A 17,582-nucleotide genomic window follows, 5' to 3' on the forward strand; every position below is an offset into this window, starting at 1 on the left:
TATAAAAGTTTGGAATACATTTAATTATTTCAATAAAATTACAAATGTTTGAGCTTTCAACCTGTAGCTTTAAATTACTCTATATATCAAATAGAAACATACTTGAAATAAATTTACAGAAGTTTCCTTGAAACGTACTGCTATATGATATGTAAGTTTCTATTACATTTATACTTATATTCAACATTGTTTTGTTGTTGTTCCTCAGTTATCTTATCACGCTTTCGGAAGGGTCGTTTTCTTCAAAAGGTTCACTCAACTCTGCTAATCTATGTTCTTCTACGTCGTCTTCTATTTCTTGGTGGAACGGTTTTTCTGGCTCACTTTCAACATCTTCGTATTCTGGGCTCTCTTCCACAGCGTAAGTGTTACTCTCTTGTGTCAATTTCACTGGATTTCGAGTCCCATAATAATAGTTCGTGGGAATGGGAGCGTAATATATTAATTTCTTATGGTGCGGCTTCTTAGGAGTGGGATGATGACAATGTTTCTTTTTCGGCTTCTTTTTCGGTTTCTTAGGTTTTTTCGGTTTGTGCGGATGTTTTTTATGAACTTTTGGATCACATGGTTTGCACGGTTTGTGTTTAGGCATTAACGGTGGATAAGGCTTATGCGGCTTTCTAGGATGATGGTGATGACGGTGGTGGTGGTGTGGTATCCAATGAATGGGTACTTGTCGGGCTATAAGTATTGGATGATTTGGTTTTCTGACGATAATACTTAAGTCCCTCAAAGGACGGACGAATCGCTTTGGAGCGTAATTTTGCTGATCAGTTATTGGATCTAGAGCTTTGTTACGTTCTTTTGGTTTCAACGAGATGATCGATGAAATCTCTTTTACTTTTTTCACTCGTTCGAAATCTTTATTTTCCGGATCTTCCATATTTTCATGTTCATTAAGTTTTTCTAACGAATCCGTGTCTTCCGGTATATTCAGTGCTAATTTTTCTGATTCACCATAATCGTCCATTTCAGGTTCACGAATCGTTTGTGATACTAATTTTGACGATGCTGTAGGCATCCTGGTTTTGGATACAACCGGTTTCGGTTCATTCTCGGAATCTTTAAACCCATAACTTCGAGGGCTTAAATCGTTTTCATCGCTAAGGGATTTTGTAGTTAGATTTTTGTTTGCCATACTACGTTTAGTGTGCTCATCGTTTATTATTCGGCCGCTTGTTAGTGCCAACAACCAAAATAATGCCAACTGAAAAAGTATAAAATAACATTTATCACAAATATTATTAGTAAGATAGTCTTATGAACAATATGAAAAATCTCCCAAAGATATCAAACATAAGTGTTAATGTGTGATATTGAAAAACTAAATATAATATTTTGAAATACATTCTATTTTTCAAGTACGATATTTAACTAATTAAAGTTATTTAATCACATTAATTTTGTTTATGGCGAAATTTAAAATTTGAATGAAAAATAAATATATTTTGTTCTTGGTTAAATATAATTGTTTAAAATGTTGCGTGGAAAAGTGGTATGATGTGTAATACGTTAAAATTTAAGCTTTTATACTCTGATAACCATTATACTGTTCAAAACTTAAATATAAAATATGAGAACAATAATGACTATAATCAAATTACAATATAATGTTTTTTTTTTTTTATATGAAAGGTGCACAACGTAGTCGAACGTAGCCACTCACTATAGCAGAACAATGGTACGTAGAATAAACACCAATCAGATGTAATCTAATTAGTAGAGCTCGGATTTAAATGGCCTGAAAATAAATCAAAAAATGCATTTATGACCTAAAAACTCTTAAAAATGTCCTTTCAAAAAATTAATTTAAACGTAAATTTACATTAAATAATTTAATTTTATTATTAATGAAATAATTAAATATTTAAATAAAGAAAAAAATGTATATGAAAAATATTGTTAATAATTTTATTTGACAAATCGTATCTACTAGTGCTTTGTACGGTCTGGTCTGGTCCGGTCTTAACGTATAAAAATAGATGAAGGATCGGTTCGGTCCGAATCAATACTTTTTTGAATGATTTTGGTCCGGTCCTAGACTATACTATATATACTACATCCTAAACTATAATAATTCGGTTCGGTCCGGTTTCTAAAATATAATCAGATCGGTCCCAATTAGTTTAAAATGTACGGCTAATATTACGGCTTGTTTCAAATCTAATTACTATTGAACAATGATTTAAAATTATAAAGACGTTATCTATAGAATTAATAACACGAATATTATCATTATGGCCCATGGGAATCAATATTTAACCCCAGCACCGTTGTTTTATATAAATTGTATGTACCATCATGTATATTGCATATAACTCAAAGCTGTTCATGGTACCTATTGGCTATTAATAATTTATTATGGAACATGTTTTCAAGAAAAATTATTATTATTCTCGTTATGGTGCGGGTAACGTGGAATATTATGGAAGTGCCACGCCGCGTCACGCCGTCCAAATATATGAATGTATACAACTGCCAATGAAATATTCGCACATTATGATCTTGGTTTATATTAATTATAGTTTATCTACACATTATTTTGGGGAAACGGAGATAGGAAATGAAATGTGCACTTCTAATTTCTATCCATTCTTGTCGATGATTCCGGTAGCGGTAATACTTGGAAAATAGTTGATTAGCCAGGTCAGATGGCAAGTAGTTCGATATTTCCACGTTATTTTTAAAATCAAATTATGTGTGTCGTATTTTCGTATGCATTATTAATAGTTTTTATTTGTGAACCATATTATTTCTCATTTGTGTTACAACACGAGTGTAGTATAGTGTAGTATATATACCTAATATACCTATACTAAAATATAAATTTACTATAGTCTATTTTCATGGTGCAATATTTTTTTTAGTTTGGATCGTTTGTCCGCTCTATCATATTATGTTATACTTGGGGTCTTGTATGGTAAAAAAAAAAATAGGTCCGCGGTCCGGTTTGGTCCAGTCCATAAGCTTTTACAGTCCGAAAATTATAAGTTCGGACCGGCGGTCCAGTCTCGGTTCACTCTAACAAATTATTTTAAATTTTCAATCCAGTCCGGTCTAAAATTTAATGTAGCAATCGGTTCGGTCCGACTTCGGTTCTTTTTTAACATTTTCAGTCCGGTCCGGTCCCTATAATTACGAACAGTGCAGAGCACTAGTGTCTACAACATTTATAAATTCTGTTAATTAATTAAAGTTAATACTATGTTTATACTTTTATGAAGTCAATTTTTTAGTCATAATACATGAAATAGGTCAAAAATGTCTTTAAAAAATTAAATAATGCATTTAAAACGTTAAAAACGCCCCCAAAAAAAATTAGTTGTTACAATATAGAATACTTAAAACACATTTGTAGCTTGGAAATCATCGTGTAAGAGATTCCAACAGAAAAAAAAAATGCAAATGTATTTAAATCCGTGTGGTTAGAAATTATATCCATTGAACGTTATTGAATTATAAAAGAAAAATTGTATAGACTACATTAAAAATGCACATATAATTGTTCTCTAAAAACGCATTCCAATTAAAACCGATTGTTATTCTTCCATATAATATGCGAAATCATAAATAAGTTATGAATATATTTAATAACAATAACATAAGTGTTCCAGAAAAAAAAAAAGATTCGAATGAGATGAGTGGATAGGAATCGCGTTCTACCATACGGTATTCAACGGTTACATTATCGAGGATACAAGATAAGCTTTATTCACGTAACAATTTTTTCGTTATGTTTTTTTTTTTTTTTTTGATTCTACTCACCAATCGTTTCGTGTCCATCGTCGTGGCGATCATTCATGACGACTATTCGATCCCGAGTCCGGTGCTGAAGCACATAATGGTTTTTCACGCGGACACCGTTCGTACACAACTGCCATTTCGATCGATCCGTTTGTCCACGACACGTGCGGACTGCGTTGTTCCTGCAGGTTACCACTTCCATGCTGTCAAATGGACCGTGTCGCTATAATTATCATTGCACTGTGTCATTATACGAAGTTTTGGTTTTTTCGGTTTATTTACACACGAATTTCCCAATATTATGTCACACGCCGGTCTCTAGGTATCGTGACGACGTTTTGCTGTCGGTTTTATTCCGGCTAGCCGGGAAAGAAACAGGTAAAAGAGAGAGAGTGAGAGAGCGAGTGCGAGAGAGAGTAATGACAACTACGCGATGATGTAACCGGAGACGATGGTAATACTTTGGTAATCGGAACGAAATGGCGATCGCGTTATAATTACAGGAAATCTTTGAAATAATTGTTTGCGGGATACGATAAACGCGTTAATGACTTACACACACCTACAGAAACGAATTGAGAACCATTTTCGGCGGTTTCGGGTCACGGCCAGCGATGGATGAATCACCGAGTCACTGACGTTCTGGTCTGCCGACAAAAATATAAAGTTTGATGAGATTTCATAAGTTCATCCCGATTCATCTATTGTAACGATAACAGTTCAGTATTCAGATTCGTTTTTATTTTATGTTCACAGGTGACAGTGTGTCTATTTCATGCATATTATAAACACATAATTTCGAATTGAAAAATTATAATTTATAATCGTGAAGCGCGAGTGATTCATTATAAAATCAGAGAAATATCAGATGTGTATTATAAACCATCATTATTATGCATCGAGGAAAAGCGTGGTTTTCGTTTACAATTTCAATTTTTAATTCTATTTTTTATTTTTATAGACATCAGGGGTGCCATAACTATTGTAGAATACACTGTTAAAGTACACATTTTTCTTTTTTATATGATTTTACTTTTAGATGTGTTACTATTAATTATTTTGCGTATAATTTTAGGAACTCTTTTAATGTGTTAATTTATTCAGTAAATCTATATGTCGGCGGATTGGTATTTGTCTACGGGGGGGAAACACACGCGATGGGTAGTCGCCGATAGCTGGAAACCTTGGTCAGCCACATGTGATGACAAGTATAGATGTTCCGGGTAGTAAATTGATTATAAACATGATATTAACTGGTTAAAAATTTCAATATTTCACCGAATACCGAGTAAGAGCCGAGTTTTAATTATTGCATTGAGTACTCGGCCGAAATACTTCTAATTTATTTTAGTAAAAAAACAAAATCAAAGGAACTACATTGCGCTTCCTCATCATTGTCAAATGGATTCCAATTCTATAGTATTAATTGAATAAAAAATAAAAATAAATAAAGTTATTGATGAATTTCCAATTATAAACAGGAAAAAAGCGAAGTAAGAACTGCAGAAAAAGTGATGACAAGGGCGTCGGCCATCGTTACTGTTAACCGATGGGTGATGGGGATTAATGCGTTTTGATTTCAGATAATATAAATAATTTAGTATTAGTAATATTAGTAGTATTAGTAATAATGTAATATAATTCAAACACGGGATTAATTTTTCTAATTTATAGAACGAAACACCGTTTACTCACAATAATAACCACCTATGTAAATTGGTTCGTTAATCCTAAACGTGTCGAAATCAATTATAATTCATAGCTTAGGGTTTTTCTTGTTATATTAATATGTGTGCATATTTCTATGCATAGATTATCAATCGGGATTGCCTTAGCAAAGAGGTCTACTGATAACGTGTAAATAAACTGAGTACCGGGTGCGTGTTCGCGAGGCAAGAGGTTGAGTGTTACGCCAAGTAAAAATTTTCCTGTTACACCGGATACGGGGTAGGCCTAGTGAGAGTTCACCGTATAACCTAACCGGGTAAGGACCTAGTTTTAATAATGACGTCGAGTATTTGGTCATCGAGTGATTGCCGAGTGCCCGGAACATTTCTAATAAGGGTAGTGTTTCGAGAAAATCGAAATCGATACAGAGGTAATGGTCGTCGAGGAACTCTATGCGGAACCTGAGCATGTATTGTGCGTAAGTGGACGGTTTAATGGAAACGGAATCGTGTACGACTCGAACAACTGTGGAGGGGGGGGGGACAAAAATCATTCCATAAACACGCACTGCGACCATCGGTACGGTTTCTTTTAATATAATACACATACATTATCATTGATTAAATACCATGCTTTCGCGTTCGTTATGCAATTGATATTTATTCAAAACTTGAAGAGCGTTCTAAAGTATAACGAATTCGAAACCGAGTAAAAGCCCATCAAATGCACTTAACAACAACAGCTCGAATCGATAAACGATCAAAACTAAAACTTAAAAGTGTACGGTACGGAGAAACTTTTTTGACATGTAAAATATTATTGAAACGCCCATAAATATAACGTGAAATAAAATAATTCCTCATAGTTAGTTTTCTTTAACCAGAAAAAAAAAAACAAAAAAATAAAAATAATAATTCGAAAATATTTTTTCAACTTTTATTTCACGCGAAGAAAATTGAAAACAATATTGATAAGTAACGGTTAAAAAAAAGTAGTAAGTAAACTAAAAAAAAAAAAAAAGTTTGTATTTCATTAAATGTGAATATTACTATTTAAAAACGTTAAGGCATATCACTGTAAATATTTTTACATTTTTACGACATTGTTACATTCACAGTAATTTGATTTATTAAAGTACATTATTATTATTTGATAATAATAAAATGTTTCACCGTTTTCCACTACCCTAAATGTATAATTTTATCGCATCATATTTCACATTGACCGACTTCATTCCATTTGAACTCGCATCACACGCTGACTCTTTGTACATAGGACGTAAGCAACCCATTAAGACACTGATTATGTCCATAGAGCTTATATTCCGAAAACAATTAATCCAAAACGGATCTCAATTTATGATGCAACTCCCAATTGTTTCTATCGAGTTCAAATGGCTTTTGCTAAACGCAGCTATGTTTCGTTGGTATTTTATTTTACTTCTTACGATAACGAGAAATTGTTTTGGCAAGTTTTACAATTTCATTATTAACAACACAATTATTAGCAATCATTAGCATTATTGGTTTGCAATTGAATATCATGTCCGTGTTTGTTGATAAAAAAAAATTTAAAAAAACCTCCAGTTGGTTTAGCCATACACTTTCCGATGGATTTGATTTCGTAACAACTCAACCATTAGCGAATAACAATTTGAATTCCTTACAACACCTTTCTCATTAACATTTGTGGTGATCTATTGTTAGCTAACACGATGAATTTTGCGGTCCAACAGCGTAATGTGGTAGCTGCATATACTTATAGATACTTACACCTGTGTGATCGGAATGTCTTGCACTTATGTACTGATTATTCGGATGCGGACGAAAAAAAAATCATTACGTTCGTTATATTCTTATACCGTTCACCCGAATTCGCACTTTTACGTATATCTCGAAGAATTTTAAATAATAGGAACTAAGGTAGTGTGCAGAAAAATCGAAATAAGTGTTTCGTGCTATTTGAAGCAAACTCAAATATTATTTCCACGAGATCTTTGTTTATTTTTGTATAAAATAAACAATGTCTTCGGTCAAACGAATTTCGATGTTTACTTGAGCAACGCAGTTTTCAAAACTGTATTACGTTGAAAATGAGTTGCTCGATATCTTATACATTAAAATTATATTCTGTACAATATGGTTTTCATTTTTTTCTGTTTTTATTGTTCAAAATATTGTTTTACCTAATGGTACAACTATTTATTTTACTTCGTTGACTATATATATCTGTGATACTTGCGCCATAATTCTGATAAAACACATAACTAAATATTTGTAATAAGTATTCAATATGAGAAATAAATTTTAAATTTTCATTATAACTATTGTTATCAAACTTAGTCAACAAAATTTTGTATATAAAATCAATTAATTGGATATATTTGAATTGTATGAGGAATGATCTAAAGCAACGTGAATGGTACATTGATGTACAGTTCCCGGCATCGTCCAGAACAGATACAGTTCCGGATCGCTGTGTTATCAAGTTTATAACTCTGTTTTATAAATATGTGTATAATGAATATGATTGATTTCCATCGTTTAACGAATCTTTGATTAAAAATATTAATATTGCATTATTCTGGTAGTTCTATACCGGAGGTGGCGAACATATGTCACGTGTGCAAAGGTGGTACGTTGACCAAATGTTAATGGCACGTGCAAAAAATTGAAATTATTAAATATTGTACACAAAAAAAAAAAAATTATACTATTTATAAAATGTTGGTTTTAAGAAATTCAAAGAAACAAATTGTTTATATTTTTCGTTCAACTTATGTTTGTGAAAGCTTATTCGCCATAACGAATTAAATCACGTAAACCGAAAGAAAGAAATGTTTTTAGCGATGAAAAAAATTATCCCTTATGTTTCTAAACGACTAAAATGTATTAAAAATAATATAAAAAAAAAAATCTGTAATTTTATTTTTGTATTCTTCGGACACGTGAACGATTTTCGAAATCTTTAATTGTAAAAATTTGGCACTTGGACTAAAAAAGGTTTGCCACCCCTGTTCTATACTATTATTTGTTTTCTTTTTCTTTCGCGCATTCTCTCCCAATGTTCTAACTATTATAAAACACTAATGCGCTATTACAAAATACTTTCTGGAGTTTGATCTATAATCGATAATAAGCAATGTTTATAAATATTCTATAGAGTATCAGGATCAATAAAAAGTTTCCTTATACAACAGTAATATGCTTTTACTGCATTATGTAAAAACTGAAAATATTTTCTCAAACGTTTTTTGTAAGCCGTATACTGTTAGTTCCATCGTAACTCATGTGCTTTTTCGTTCCATAAATGGAATGAAATTCTATACATTTTTTCAAGATTACTCTTAGTTCTCTTAGAGATGTGCAATTTAATTACTTTTATTTGTTACTCTTCGTGAACTAAAAGTACAGAACTAATTTAATTATTGTTAAAACAAATGAATGATCGTCATTGAAGAACATATTACAATTGAATTTTTTTTCTATGACCTAACGATAAAAATATTATAATGAAAACTTGCTGTGCAAGTTACTTTAGTTTAATTAAATGTTTCTAAAAAAAAAAAAAATAGTTACAATTTTGTTTTTAATACCATTAACGTTTTCTTTTGTAAAACGAGACATTACAAATATTTATTTACACTATAAAAATTAATTAATCTATTTAGTATATAAATTATTATATAGGCACTTTGCATTATAAAGTACAAAAGTAACATTGATTAATAATAATTTTTCATAATTTAAATACTACTTTGAATGATTAAATATTTGAAAGTTAAGATTTTATGTTTTTAACCCAGGAATAAATTGATTATTGGATTTTAAAATTTTTTAATGACAAAATTACAATACCTTTTCATTTTTTAAACAATTATAAAATCGAATCCTATAAAGTGCAAACTCGTCATGTTAATTAATGAACATCGGAAAAATATAAGATTTTAAAGTGTATGACATGTATTGTCTGGTTAATAAACATTTAAACCTAAATGGTATGATAAGATTTATTCAAGTATACAAAATTATTTGAAATATGCAGTTAATTGATCTGAACATTTATGAAATTATATTTACATACACAATTTTATCAAACCACTCATACAAGTATATGTAATTTTATATTTTTTCGATTACGCTATGAAATAGTAAGATACTTCAAATTTTCTATAATAAATATATGCATTCATTTATGTTCATATATATTTTAATTTACATAAATGTCACACGGAATATTGGAATTATTCGTCACCGAATTCATCTCTAGGATTTATACAAAATAATATTATCACAAAAAAAATACGTTATAATCACTTGTTTATATTAGTTGGTTGAGAATTCTTAAACTTATCAATTAAGACTTTCAATTGCTAATTTATACTAGCAAGCGTTTGATTTGAATAGAACGTTTATTGTAAGACTCGGTAATTTATTTTAATTTTTTCGAATTTTATTTCCTAAATAATGTTTATGTGTTTAAACAATAACTGAAATAATTCGGCTACAACGAATAGGTATATATTTCATTTTTATCTGACTGCGCTAGTAGAAAACTATTGTAACAAGAATTCTTCTTATTATTGAGTTAAGAAAAACTACTTATTACGAATAAAAAAAAAAAAAACCCTATTGACCTGTAGAAGTTTTATGTAACGGAGAATTACATTTTATTGAGTATAAAAGCAACGTTTCAACAATTATTGAGAGCAGCGAATCGTTCAATTTCAATAGCAATTTTAAGTAAAAATAGTGTAATAATAACTAAGAGTTGGATATAGGTCAAATTTTGAAATACGAATTTTCGGTATTTTGAAAAAATGTTAATCAGCAGATCAACATTAATAAATGTTGTATTGTATTTGATCGTGGTACAGCATTACGACAAATGTCATTATATTGTTTTTTGTTACATATAAACATTTATTAAGGATATAATTATTTCTCATTTAATCCACTCTCAAATTGTCCATGTTATATACAATTGTCCAACTAATTTAATACATTTTTCTTTGTATAAACTTAAAATTTTTATACAGAGTTAAATTAGAAATTACATATATTAATTTATAAATCAATGTTTTGCAATTAACTATAAATTAAATTAAACTAACATAAGTAGGTTTATATTTTACATTAACACGAAGAGATACCTTTTTTTATAATAATACATTTTTTATAGTTTAAAAATAATCTTATTTTAGTTATACAAATGTTTTCCGTTCTCATAAATCAACTAATAAAACTATCCACTTATCGATAAAATTATTTCCGAATTTCCATACTGAAATGAAATTTGAAATAGATTGAACTACTTTTACTTTTACTAGGTCCACTTTTGTTTAAATATTTAAGTAAATATGTTTTTATATTCGTGAAAAGTAAAACATTTGCTACTGCCTTGATACATAATTTCTTTATATAGAATAAGAACATTTTTTGAGATGAATTAAATCACAAGACAACTGTCTTGTATTCTAGGGGTAAGATGGAGGGCAAAACAGTAAAACAATTACGTATAATTCGTGGCTCATCTAGCAATGTTCAATAGTTGTTACCAAAAATTTAACATAATACAATTCAACTAATTTAAAATAAAATATTTGGCACTTAATCCGAAAATAAGACAGAGGTAAGAACGAACAATTGTCCCAAAGGGATGCATTTACGAGTAAACTAAAATTTTAATAATGTACGATTCCTGTAAAATGTATGAAAGTACAATAGCGATTTCATGTTTCCCTGGGGTGAGTAATGTCTTGGTACATAATTGAGATCCAAGCGCATCCAACGAGAAGAAGGAAACAGTGGTTGTTGATGGTTATTTTAAAATTGTCTAAATGTAACGCAAATCTTAAAAGTTGTAATCCCTGCACATTTTAAACTTACGGTGTAGTACTGAATCTAATAAGCGCATATAATATAAATGGCTCTGCCGATTAACTAAATTGCATGATGATAAAGTTGTATTACTAGAAAACGTTTGTAACGATTAAAATGTTTACGGATAATTGTAGTCTTTATGAACCCGTTACCACATCTTCTGGCTAGATTCTGGGTAACGTAGATAATCAAACGTTGGTTATTTTTTAGACTCTCCGGTATATAACGGCCAAAAATAATTATATATATTTTTATGTTTTGGCAAAAGATTTTATAAAAAAAATGTCTAAGATGTAAATTTTTAAAGTTGATTCCTTTGAACACTTTCACGTTTCAACTTATTATTTTAGCGAATACGAACGTGATTATTAATATATTTTTAATTCTAGGACAAATTGTGTACAACTTAATAACGTGAGATCGATTTGAAATTTAAAGCAGTAACTGTGATAATGGAATAAAACTGAAACGGGAAACCCTAGCACGCTTGACAGATTGCTTTTCTCTACATCGCCGTGCGACACTCTGCGAAGCAATTCATTTCACGCACATCCCGAAATGTTTGTAATACAGTACCCACACTGTAATCGCGATAACATTCGCACGGGTGCACAAGAGAAAAGTATCTGTTCACGTGGCACGCCTTGAGACGGTGTAAGTTTTGCGAAATGGAATAAATGGAATAAATCTGATACGTACGTGCGAACCTATGAACGGTTACCTTAAAGCGACGGTACTCGTGGTGCCTTTGATAAGCCTAAATTTTTGCTTGGATAAAAATAAAGAAAAACAAATCAAAATTATTGTAATGGATAATCAAGTAACGGTCGACGGCGCTGTGCTCCTGTAAAGACTCCATGACGTATACACTTTCTATGACTTTGGTCAAAAGGAAGAGTTCTGAATGCATAAAAGGATTGCGATCGCAACCGAAAGATTATTTAAAATTGATAACTAACTCGCACAAAAACCGTATGTGCAAAGAAAAATGTTAAAGTTAATTACACGGATGATAATAATCAAACAAAACTGTGAAAAGGGAGGATGTCATACACACACGTGCGCTAGAATAGGGCAGTAGCCAACTCGACGACATATTTTAAATTTTAACAAAATGCCGATAAACTTGGGCAAAGGGAAACTTCAAACCAGTCCCAAGATATAATTTATACTTTGTACATAAAAATAAATAATACCTTTAAGTACATGTCTCATTTTTCTGATTTATATGTAAATGGCTTTATAAAAGACGTATTTGTATTTTGATGATGTGTCGACTTTGGAATAATTAAACTTTAGAGTGGGACAAGTTCATTGGAAAATTCCTCCCCTCAAATTACGCCACTACACATACACCTTATCCTTCGCTAAGATTTAAAATTTAAATCGTTTTTACATACTATAGTATATAGTGAATACAAATAGTATAAGCACTTTAATAAAGGAACTAACAAATTGTAATGTAATTTGACACGTGGATCAATGTGTATACCCAATCATGTATAGTTGTGTATATTATACAATATTATCATTACGGTTTATTTTAAGAAATACATAAAATTATATAATTTATGTGGGTTCCTTCCTAAGTCGGAATACCTGGAAATGAAAAAGCAAACTTAATAGCCAAAAAAGTAACCTTTTCTCTGTCCTCCATAAAAATTATTTCTATTGAAAAATCCAAGACGTTTATTATTATTATAAATAAAATTAATGAAGCACGGTAGGAATATTAGATCAGTTTACCTCTTACAAACAAATAAATAAAGGTAAAAATTAACATTAAAAAAGGAATACTCTCCTGAGTTAAAGTAGGATACATTCCTCTAACCCACGCACACATAATCAGTAAAGAGCACCAGCATGTAACAGTTTCAATGTAATTCTAAAATACAAATATATAGTTATCATCTGCCATAAATGCCCCGAAGCCTGCAAAATCATCAACAGTCTACAAGTTTTACAACAAACCAAACCCTCGACGAAGACAACACCGTGGCAATCTGAAAATTCTTGCACAAGCATTGTTGTAGTCATTATCATTATTATGTATAAAACAATATGACCTGTGTTTTTCTCTTTGAAAATTAACTGTAAGACAAGGCTTACCTTATTTTCTTTGTAGTTGAAATCCCAATAAATATTAAATATAAATACAATGAGTATTAAGAATGAAATTCAGACTAAAGTCTAAAAACAATATTGCAACTTACGTGAAACAAGATCGTCGAACGTAACAGTCAATTTTTTATGACTTAAATAATATTACACTATACATTATTTTAGGTCATATTGATATACGAGTCATTAAGTTCTACACAGGGTCGTAGCAAGGGGGGCTAAAAGTGCCTACACCCCGGGCGCAGTTCTTGGGAGGGCACAAAAATGAAAAATTTGCAATTAAAATTGTCATAAATTATAACTTATTACTTACTAGTAAAAGTAATCTTATGTACTTATGTATGTATGTATTTACTTACATAACTCATATATTTAATTATTTTATACCTATTTACCTACTTATAATTATAATGTACATTTATATTTTAATAAGTTATTGATTTAAATACAAATACTTGAACAATCGTACGAGATCAAGTCTTCTCCCCCGAGCTCCGGTCCTCCGATCGCGTCGAAACACAACGCATTAATCAAAGGACGGCGCGAAGTGGCGTGAAAAATGAGAAACAAACGCAAAAACCGACCGGAAAACGACTTCCGGCTTAAACGCGAATCGTGACGACGATAAGGTGCCGCACGGGAACGGAATCGAATGGTTTTCGACGCACTGTGATGTCGGGTTCTCGGATCAATCGTAAGGAGGGGAAAAACGGATACGGATCTCGAAAACCTTATTCGGATGAACGCGAATACGGTTAATCGAATTGACCGACGAACCGTTTCGGACGCATCGAACGGCATTGGGGGATCGCGCGCGCCCGTACATCGCGACGATATCGTATACCTATAGCTACTGGCGACCAAGAGACAATGATACTGAAAAACAATAATACGATCAACAACAACAACGGCCTTGTGCGCGTTTTCACCGAGCCCGGGTCGAGGGCACTTCCGGTCTCTGTGCCGGATAAATATCTACGACCAGGCGGATTCCGATCAAGTCGTACCGTCAAGTGTGCCCAGAGTCACCGCGATGATGTGCCACCGAATCGCAGCTCTCCTGATCGTCGGATCCGGCGTGTCGTCCGCGTTCGTACAATCCTCCAACCAGCAGTCCAGCCATCAATCGCAGTCCAGTTACAGCAGCGGCTCGTCACGTAAGTGCATTCGTATATATCTGCAACGCGGAAGCCAGTGGCGTGCGATATTTCTGACTAACGTCGAAACACCCTTCTTCCGGCGATGTTAAACGAAACATGAAAACAATCGCGCACGATATAAGATGTAGCGCTAGATCCACGATTTCCGTTCCTGCGGCGTGTGAGCACGGTTCGCCGTATTCTTGTTACGCCACTTTGAACACTGGTACATTTGCATAGAACTCGCGGAAATCGGTCTTATTCTTTAAACTTTTAAAGCTTAACGTGTGCGTTTCCGTTTCACCTCTTGCCTCTACCACACCTCGTGCTTTGAAAGGAAAAAAAAGCACGGGTGAGCCGTTACGACACGTTTCCGCTAACATTACGATTACTCGCGCTTTCCGACCAGTGAATTTTTTTAATGAACATTCACCAGTGTACGATGTAATATGATTGTCGTATTTCACGATCGCGTAATTACTGAAAATTAAAATTTTCTGCTGGTCAGGGACGTATTTACATATTTCCCGTGTGTAGGCCTGTGGAAAATTGCCGCTCTAAAGAACTAAAACAATATACCGCGCTCATTTAATTATCAAATAATCACTAACTATAAAATATATATTAATTATGTGAGTGTGCAAAACAAATTTTATTTAAATACTAAAACATAATTTCTTAATGTTTTATTAAAAATTAATAACAAAATACATGCTTCAAATTTACCGCTGTAGGCACGTAATAGATACACATAAAGTCGCCACTGATGCTGTTATATCGATAATACGACAACGTATGGTATTATATACAAATGTATCTATCGTACATTACCAAATTATTTTTTTATTTTTTGTATAATTAAAAAAAAAAAAATCGTTTTTTGACAATTAATTGTATTTCGCCGAGTCTTTCAAAATGTGTGTCGCCTAGTTAACTAGTTTAAAAGATGCACTGTTCCCAACGATCGGGAAGCATCACTTCGTACTTCATTTATAAGAATCCACTAAGGTTCGTCATATTTTCTCCGGTGCTCTGAAAAGTCTATCGAATATATCCACAGTTCACGGAACTGGAAAAAGATCTTCATACACCAAAAAAATATAATAATTAGATTTTTTCCGTCATTCAAACACATTTTAAATTCTGAAAGCATACTCATCAAAAGTGTAATTTTATGTAATTTTCTCGTTTGCGTAATTTTCAAGTGATTAAAATTTGATTTGATTATTTCAACACAATTAAGTATAAGTTGTTCTATAAACACACAAATAAATTACATACAATGTTCAATGAGTTTAAGAGGGGAGAGCGCTCAGAAAGACGTGGTCAATGTTATATAATTTTAAAGAACGATTGATTATTTTTTTTTACCCAGAAAACCTCTCTTTGATGTTTTTCGGGTATTATAATTATTCGCCGTTGTGTTATATTTTAATGACGTAAACTATTTTAGTTGTTAAATTTCAAAAAATGTATTATTGTTAAAATTAATAAATTACACCGAAACGTGCAATATTTTGTTTAATTAAATTTATAATTACGATTTTAATTGAACGACGTTTGCGGAGATTTCATGTTACACGCTTTGTATGCGTCACAATACACGTTTTCCGTGGCGTAATCGAATTTTTTGTTTACGGAACTCAAATGTGTCCGCCATAAAATGCAATTATTGTCGATTCGTAATAATCAGCTTAGACGTGTTGACAGATTGAATAACTCACGCGTTTGTGTCGTACAGATCAAAGTGGCCATTCCTACAGCTACACCAGTAAATCGGTCCGCGGTCCAGGCTACAGTTACAGTTACAGTTACTCCGATGGCGGGTCGCCGCTGTTCTTGCCCATATACGCTTCGGAATTCCACACGTACACGCCGCTGTTCCTCCCGTTGATCGACTTTGACCTGGACTTCGACCTGGACGACATCGACGATTTAGACTTTTTAATCGACACCGACCTGGACTTGGATTTGGACCTGGACTTCCCCGGCCTCGAGTACGGTCTCGGTTACGTGGGCAAATACGGACACTTGTACAGAATACCGAGGTACGGGCTGTCCCGGTTGTACAACAATCTCGACGGAGATTTGGATTTTTGGAATTACGGAGGACGTTACGGATACTCCGACTTGAACAGCCCATCGTTGTTCGGATCATTACTAAGTTTTTTCAAATAAACAGCTGATAGCAAAACACGGTCTATGCAATAATTTATTGTTCCTGTTCCACGTACCCGGGCGTAGGGAGCTATAATCCCCTCCCAACAATTTTTCAATGTTTAAATAATTTAATCATCGATCGACACAACGCCCAGTGGTCCTCATTATTTTCAAGATATCGTATTATATATACTATATATAAAACTAACTAACCCCCCATCAAAAAAATTCTGGATATGCCACTGATTACAGCAATGCGTTGCGAAACACATTTGATGTACTTGCACGTGATCTAACAGAATTAATAATCTTGTGTTTGTACTGTGCGGGACTCCGTTTTTGAAACGCCTAGAACACAATAAACATTAGCAATAAAACGCCAACATTGTTTTACGACTGAAATCACGAGCCGAACAGGTTAATGGGGGGGCGAACATATACGGCAGGGGTGGCAAACCATTTTTGGTTCAATTGCCAAATTTTACCAATTAAGGATTTGAAAATTTTTCGCGTGCCCAAAGAAAATTATGTTTTTTAAAAATAAAATTACAGATTTAGTACATTCTGTTTATAGAATTTTAGTCATTCTTAGCGAAACACAAGCAATTGTTTTATTAGTCAAAACATTTCATTCCTTCGATTTAATTAAATTCGTTATAGCTTTCATAAACATAAGTTTACGCGAAAAATATGAAAGCATATACGGAATAATGTTCAACATTTTATTCCTCGGCGGGCAACTTTGGTAAACAATTATCTTAGAGCGTGCCACTAAATATAAAAGTAAGAATAATATTATTAACTACCAACTGAAATGATTACAGATTATGGTACATGCTGTAGGTACACATTAATTTGATCAAAACGC

At 32.4% G+C, this 17,582-nt stretch overlaps 2 protein-coding genes across 2 annotated transcripts; one reads left to right on the forward strand and one right to left on the reverse strand.

Annotated features, from left to right (window-relative positions):
* Nucleotides 1-6: 6 nt before the first annotated feature.
* Nucleotides 7-3,940, reverse strand: LOC112691270. The gene is made up of 2 exons (XM_025565431.1): nt 3,766-3,940; nt 7-1,207 (listed from the first exon to the last, which is right to left on the reverse strand). Exons 1-2 carry the CDS (start codon nt 3,796-3,798, stop codon nt 209-211), a joined length of 1,032 nt encoding a protein of 343 aa, XP_025421216.1. The 5' UTR covers nt 3,799-3,940; the 3' UTR covers nt 7-208.
* A 10,489-nt stretch (nt 3,941-14,429) lies between these two features.
* Nucleotides 14,430-16,750, forward strand: LOC112691274. Its single transcript, XM_025565435.1, has 2 exons — nt 14,430-14,572; nt 16,296-16,750. The coding sequence occupies exons 1-2, from the start codon at nt 14,449-14,451 to the stop codon at nt 16,730-16,732; spliced, it is 561 nt and encodes a 186-aa protein (XP_025421220.1). The 5' UTR covers nt 14,430-14,448; the 3' UTR covers nt 16,733-16,750.
* The last annotated feature ends 832 nt before the right edge of the window (nt 16,751-17,582 follow it).

The sequence above is a fragment of the Sipha flava genome, unplaced genomic scaffold (assembly GCF_003268045.1).
Source record: "Sipha flava isolate LNK unplaced genomic scaffold, YSA_version1 588_pilon_pilon, whole genome shotgun sequence".
Lineage (NCBI taxonomy): Eukaryota > Metazoa > Arthropoda > Insecta > Hemiptera > Aphididae > Sipha > Sipha flava.